At 36.8% G+C, this 7,613-nt stretch overlaps 1 protein-coding gene across 2 annotated transcripts; it reads right to left on the bottom strand.

Moving 5' to 3' along the window:
• Positions 1-1,845: 1,845 nt before the first annotated feature.
• Positions 1,846-7,314, bottom strand: LOC111390068 (adrenodoxin-like protein 2, mitochondrial). 2 transcript variants are annotated; one of them, XM_023015054.1, is made up of 8 exons: positions 7,228-7,314; positions 5,902-5,979; positions 4,411-4,475; positions 3,794-3,858; positions 2,961-3,067; positions 2,673-2,722; positions 2,428-2,510; positions 1,846-2,344 (listed from the first exon to the last, which is right to left on the bottom strand). In XM_023015054.1, exons 2-8 carry the CDS (start codon positions 5,957-5,959, stop codon positions 2,230-2,232), a joined length of 543 nt encoding a protein of 180 aa, XP_022870822.1. In that variant the 5' UTR covers positions 5,960-5,979; positions 7,228-7,314; the 3' UTR covers positions 1,846-2,229. The 2 variants fall into 2 exon arrangements, with proteins under 2 accessions (XP_022870822.1, XP_022870829.1); XM_023015061.1 differs by having other exon boundaries at positions 2,458-2,510; positions 7,228-7,310.
• Between the last annotated feature and the right edge of the window lie 299 nt (positions 7,315-7,613).

The following is a 7,613-nucleotide window of genomic DNA, read 5'->3' as shown; positions in this document are numbered from 1 at the left end:
CACAGTAACACCATCGCCATTGTCATAGCCTCGGCGTCACAGAACCACCACAACACGCCACCGTCATACCCACAGTATCACAGAACCACCCGCTACCCGAACACCACAACCATAACGCACACCTCCACCTCCACCTCCACATTCACCGCACCACTAAGCACTACACCCAGGGAACTGTTGCACCGACGAGCGAAGCGTACGTCGCCACCAACTGAGAGCACTGCGACACTAGCCAACACCGGTGCTCGAACCCCAACCCACCAGATCCAACCACAACTACCACATCACCCAGATCGCCGCCGCTAGAACCACCACCACAACCACACATCACCACCATCTCAACTGATCCAATCGACTGAGACCATCGCATCACCATCCAATCGACTGAGACCACCATATTACCATCACATCATCGCCTGAGCCACCACCATGCCTCACCACTGCACCACCACAGCACACACCAACGCACAAATATAGGTCATAGTTTGTCCAACACTACTGTACCTGCGCACCCACCATCACACCGCCAACACAACAGCACACAACATCGTACAATCACCGTACACAACCACTCATCGCACCATACAGAACCACCGGTCACCGCACACAACGACAACATCGCACCACCCACCCACCACACAACCCCAATCAACTTCCCCACACTTGAAACATCAACCATACTCTCCATTCCCGGTTCAATTGTCTTGACATCTTCTACCACCAGATGTCCAGCTCTGACAAAAACACTCCATCGCCGTAGCCGTAGTCGCCACTGCGCTGCCACCAGCACCAACACCAAGCAACCACCAACCCCAACACCATTGCGTAACCAAAAATCAGAAGAGTTAGAGCAACGCCGGTAGAGAGTCATCACTATAGACGGCGACATCGCTTAATTTCCACCACCATTGATAGTTGGCGGCTGAGAGGTGAGAATCGAGAGAAATGTAGAGAGAGAGAGAGAGAGTTTTGGGAATTAATTAGGTTTGTGTAATAGAGTATATATTTTTAATAAAAATTTTATTTTAAAAAATATTAATTAAAATAAAATCTCTGATTTTTGAAATGTTGAACTCCTCATCTTATTTAGAATTGTGATTTTTTAATGTATGGAATTGTATAATTTCCACAAAAAATAAAAAAACCAACTCATATGGCAAACATGGTCTGTCCCTCTTACCAATCAATCATAAATTAGATTATACAAGAGTCGAACCAGAGCCCTATCAACTTAACACACGTGCACATCCCTAAACTCAACCTAACACAATATGTCGACTTTTTAGTACCCCACGTGAGGAGGGCTGTACATCGAACTGTCAAGCTCGGTGTACATACATCAAAACCCCTTCTCTTTTAAGTTCTTTCCGTATTTTGTCTTTGAATAAAGTCACTTGTACAATGTTTATGCACAACTTGGTTGACAACAAGTGTGTAGAAAAAATCATGGCCATCAATTTTAAAAACTATTTTTCAAACGTATGAATGTGATATTTGTCAACTCATGCATTGTAAAATGAATTGTACAAATAGCATGATTATTTATCTTTTGGTGGAGTTGGGGACCCACAAATTATCCCAACTTTTTTGAATTATAAGTTGAAAGAACCACGGTTGTGTGGATTTTGGCCCACAAATTTTGTGGGTTCCCCATATTATCATATAACTACCGTTTTGCTAAACATGCCCTTGTCTATTACTTTTTAAGTAGTGTTATTTGGAAAACTTTCTGATTAGTTAATGAACTTGAGCAAGAAGGAACTATGAAAGACGAACTTTATAATATGCTCAAGCAATTTGTAATGGAAGCAGAAAAGGCCAGTGGGCAATGTCAACCCAACTATATAGAGCAAAGGCAACTCCTCCATTGCTTCAAATAATTAAAATCTAATACATAAATCCATCTCCCTACCAATGTAGCATAAACCCAGGATACAATTAATACAAATAATTCAAATAAGTGTTCTGAGGTCTTCAACAGTGTGTATTAAAAAAAAAAAAGGGACTTATTCTAATGGAATGTATTGCACAAAATGAGCATGCTCTGATGCAGGCCCTGATCATGCATTTTGCCCTCAATTGAATCTCAGGGTCAGACTATGATGGCGGTTGATAAAGGAATCCTTGATCAAGCCGCATATCCTTAAAAACAAAGATACTTGCCAAGTATCAAATATCCTACAAAACTGTGGCTGAATTGCATCATCCATTCTCGAACAGTATCTTCCTTTAGTGAGGTTTTGGCTTGTATCCATCAACGGCAAAGTTCCGTGTGGCAACAGGAAGCGCTAAACGAATTCCATCAATTTCAGGTTTTGCAATTATTTGACAACCAAGACGAGACCTGCAGAGAATCAAAATGAATAAATTCGTGGACAAATAAAGGCTAGATGAATAATTTATTAATTTTCACGACAAGGGAAGTACGTGTCAGTCAGCCCAAAAGCAAGATCTAACATGTCGTTCTCTTCATCAGCTGGATCTTCTAGTTTGTTGTAATAGTCCACGTCCTAGCAAAAAAGCACCGAAAAAAATTTAATAAACATGGTCGATTTTCCTAATGCATTTTCTCCCAAGATATCCCCTTTTTGTTTTCCCCTTTTAATTTTTTTCTGCTGCCCTAAGGGAATGGGTAATTCACGAAATAACTGTCCTTTCGTATAGTAACTTACCATCACAATAACATGACAAGTTGAACAAGCAAGTGACCCTTCACATGCTCCTGTAAAAATTACCCACCCAAATTAGCTTAGGCTCAAGCTTAAGCATACCATTTATGAAAACTGTGGTACAGGCAAAGAGAAAATCCAAGTAATTATGTGAAGATATAATCTGACATTGAACCAATATATGCCAGTAGAAAGGAAATTGAGCAAACTGGTATTCCGTAAACTCGCCCAAAAACGTGATAAGTTGACATGAAGTCCAGAATGGAGATTACATTTTTAGGCAATTTTTACCTTCTAGCTCTACGTCATTTTCATGCGCAGCTTCCAGCATTGACATTCCAAAAGGGACCTTGACGTGTATCTCTTCTCCATCCTTGTCTACAAATGTTACCGATACTCTGTTGTGTCCAGTCATGGTGCATAGGAAAACAACCAGTTAGATAATATAACATCATATATGAGCCTGATTTTGCTGTCCATACATCAGAAATCAAAGATGGCAATAACAGCAGAAGATGAATAACCCCCCTTTTTTATAGGTAATCAGATAGCAGAAGATGAATAACTGAAGTTTCTAATATGATGCTTATTAATGGGGACCATGCAAATACAATCAGTTCATAAGAGATAATCATAGAAAACAAAACGATAACATCATATCTACCTGAATTGGACCTCCTATTCTCCAACTATAAATTTGAAGGTTGGTTGAACCTTTTCTTGGGTAAAATCCTAACAGCGAAGGATAGGTTTTTCAGGCTAGTGCAACATTTCCATTTGGATTTCATCCTATTCAGGTTCTTTTCAATTTTCTCCTTAGTAATGTTAAGTGAACTCTCAAGGTGCAACCTTCTATGAGCCACTGATCAGAACCTGTTTGATTCCCTTTAGTTTAATTTATTTCTCATACTCATTTCCAACCACACATTCACATAATAAGATATTCTACACGTAAGTGCGTAGCTTTTCCTTACTTTTTAATCACACATTCTCCAAAAAATACTATTCAATATTATGTGTTTTAAATTTTAAGGCCACCAAACAGGGGCTTGATTTCCTACTGGGAAGAAAGGAACTAGAAGAAGAAAAGAAAATATATGGAGCTATATGCTTAGAGAACTTACTTTTGCTTTTCTTCACTGCCCTCTTCTGACACTTTCTTGGCTGTAGTGCAAAATGATTTTTGTCTCTGAATACAAAAAGGAAGATGGGCCAATGAACAAGTGCATCTAGAAGTCAATGGTTCCCAAGACTTCCCTTTTGCAGGGGAAGAAACAGAGAACGCTAAAATGAAACTGATGTATATTATTTAATATTACCACCATTTCAATTCCTATTTGACTTTCAAAATGAAGTTCCGTCATTGAGTATCACATGATTATATATCCATCAGTTACTACCCAGTGCTTGTCAAACCAAAAGTGCTTGGATTTTGATAAACAAAACCGTCTGGCATCGAAGTAATAGAAACAGACAAATGGAAGGCCTCACGCTCATTACATTCCTATTCATGTCATGTCATGTCATGTATATGAAACATTGAGATTTGAGACTAACTTTACACTCCAATTGCCCATAGCTTTACCATAAACTGGAGCCTATACTAGATCACAACCAACACTTAAATGTATGTTTTAACTGTGACCATTGTAGGTACAAGATAAAGCTCTGCAAGTCATTTAGGAACTTTCATGTCATGAAAAGGTAATATACATTGATTTTAGAACTGTGAAACACTAACCAGGGCTTGTGCATAACTGTTCTGAATCACAGGCACATACGATGTCCTCCATGTAGAAGATGGAGCTGAAATGCAACAAAAAGGAAATTATAAAAAGATGATGACGATGATGATGATAATAATAATAATTAGTGATTGAATAAAGTCCACCAAAGTACAGAAGTGTAGCTTTAAATGTGCATGTAAACGTTATAAGAAATTAGTACTTCCATACAAAAAAAAGGCATGAGAATATCAAGCTCTATTTCATCAAAATAAGGCACTTCAGCTAAACAAAATAAGATAAAAAATGAGTTAAAACAGCATTTAAAGGAACAAACATAGAGCACATTTCTCTTCTTGATGTTTCCCTTCCTTTTCATTGGCCCAATCATCCTCTATGTTCTGGATCCTTATGAGAGAACTGACAGTCACAACTCACAACATCTGCCTACTGGAGTTCAGTGATATCTCAAGTCACAGGCAATACATTCATTCTCAAAAAAGAAAGGCTTAACTCAGTTCGTATAAGAGGGAAAGAGTTTGATGGAAAACAGATCTCTGCCTATATTTCTTCAGAGTCCGTCCTAAGCCTGAATAAAGGAGAAGGCTATGGAACAGGAGTGATTTTTCAACAAAAGACACTCACGAGTTGATCAAAATATAACAAACTTATATTATTGTTTTATTTATGATAGATTTTTTTATGTGTTTTATTTGAAGAATAATGTTCAGATTTATATAATTTGGTAACAGAACAGGAATGGAGTCACAAAATGTAGCTTGCTGATGTTGTTGATAGAAAAAGAATAGACAAAATTGTCTTAGAATTGAGGAACCAAAGAGTTTCAAAGGAACAAAGCAGCAAGAGCATTCAGATTTCTGGATATGTTTTCTATTCTGCTGATTAGTGAAATATTCCAGGAGAATTTTTTTAATTTTGTAGCACTTTGAATCAGATCTAAAGCTCTTTGGAATGAGAATGAGTGACCACAACTTACAACTTAGGCATTTGCCCACCACAATTCATGCGAACAACCGTGAGAACGAATCCAAAAAAAAATAAAAATAAATAAATAATTGGAGCAAGCATTTATTAATGTTCAAGTTCCCCACTTGCAAAATATAGTTAACGCAATATTTATGACACATGCCATAAAATCCACGTGTGAAATGGATCTTGGTTTAGGAAGGTCATCAGCTAGTAGATTTACTCCTAATACTTCCCAGAGAAATACAAAGAATGTCTGGCGAGTGCAAATAAAATTAGCACCATATACCAGTTAATGTCATGTGAGTGAGACATAATAAAAAGAATAATGTTATTTATAATCGCTCACTACCACAGTCGCTCTATGTGACATTCGTGTGATGATTATACATCAAATCACTAACCGCCACATGTATGCCAAATAAGACGATTACGACGGTGAACAATTGCAATTAACATTATTCTAATAAAAACTTTAAGGATCATTAATGTGAAATATAGCACAAGTGAATAAAGCATACCTTTGACCAAATCCTTGATTGCATGAGCTGCTAGCAGAGAAAATTTAGAAATGAACATAATCCTCCCAAATGTGCAGCCTGAAGGATTAGTGATTAGGGTGATTAAGTCAGAATTTTAGTGACTACAGAAAATTTGGGGCCAGGCTCGACCCTGATCATGAGCATATGAGCCCTAATATGTATCCAAATTGGCTCGTGAAAATCACATAGATTCATCCCTGACTTAATTTAATGACATTATTAACAACCATAGCAGAAAAAACCCCAGGCATATGCATTTGAAAATTAAATTAAATTTCTGTTTCAAACTGATCTAGAACTTATATTAAATGGGTTGGGGGGGAGGTGGGGGGGGGGGGATTTAACATTCATTCAAAGTCAATCGGTAGTTCATAGAAAACGTATTCATAAATATCCACAAGCACATAAAACATATATCAACATGTTTTGTTCGACAAACAATTTATCAACATGTATATACTATATGCCGGATCGTATTTGTGCAAAACCGATGCCGTCAAATATGTCCCAAGCATATAATGATACCAATAATCTCGCTAAGAATCAGTCATTGCCTGAGGGTCTGAGAATGGACTTACACTCACGTGTTGCAACTTGCAAATAGTGGGCTGGCTTGAAGGAAGGGGAATGAATCAGTGGGAAGGTTAACAAATCTAGAATTAGGGACCAAGGCATGACAGATTTGTGGAAATGGGAGGAGAACATTTTCAATAACTAACAGTAAACTTGGATTTCTAGATTCCATATTCAAATGGTTAAGTACGAACTATTGACAAGTTATAAACTCAAAAAATATAAATAATCCATATCACATAGCGAAACTTATAATAAACCTGGACATCAACCCGAACTCCTTGAGTTAAATACGAGAAACTAAGTTGAATAGTTTCATTTCATATAGTGCTCATAGCTTCAGTTTTAAATTAATTATTACCCAGAATATACTGTATTTTCATTAATGTATTTATTTTATTGCTTTTAACATACTTTCCGCAGCTAGGGGAACAAATAGTTATAGACAAAAACCAAAAATTAACACCAAGAAAAACAAAAAATCTATAATCGACTAATCGTTCAGATTCATATGAAAAATTACCAATAAAGCAGTAATTCAATAAAAAAATGAAAACTTTTGCTAAATTAAAATTATGAAAACACCGAATAAGTTTAGAACATATTAAATATGCCAAAATAAACACACATTTACGCATTAAACTGAATTCAGAATCAATATTTCATCTCTCAATATACTGAATTCTAAAAAATCATAATGAAAAAAGAAAAAGAAAAAAAAGAAATAGGTACCTTAAATCGCCTATGCCTCAAGTGAAAAAGTTTATGCCCTTCAGCTGAATCTTCTTTTTCCCTTTTTCTTATGGAGATGGAATCTGTGTCTGCTAACTCTTAGTCGTAAGAAAAACGAAAGGGTAAATTCTTCTAGGAATCCCCGACCTTTATAAATGTTGCAACTATGTCCTCGACCTTTTATTTATGCCACTTATCTCTTCAACCTTTTAATATTATGCATCAGAATCCTCACATAAGGAAAACATCTATTATGAAGTTAAATTTTCAGGTCACACAAACGTGACGTCTAAAATATTAAGAAAAAGGTTCTTTTTTTTTTCTATTTCCGAAAACAAAGCGGGATTCAAATTATATTACAATCACGCTATACGGCCCAAGTGGGA

Source organism: Olea europaea, chromosome 3, assembly GCF_002742605.1.
Source record: "Olea europaea var. sylvestris chromosome 3, O_europaea_v1, whole genome shotgun sequence".
Classification (NCBI taxonomy): domain Eukaryota; kingdom Viridiplantae; phylum Streptophyta; class Magnoliopsida; order Lamiales; family Oleaceae; genus Olea; species Olea europaea.
Note: the sequence above shows the minus strand (reverse complement) of the source record. Positions and strands in the feature narration are given on the sequence as shown.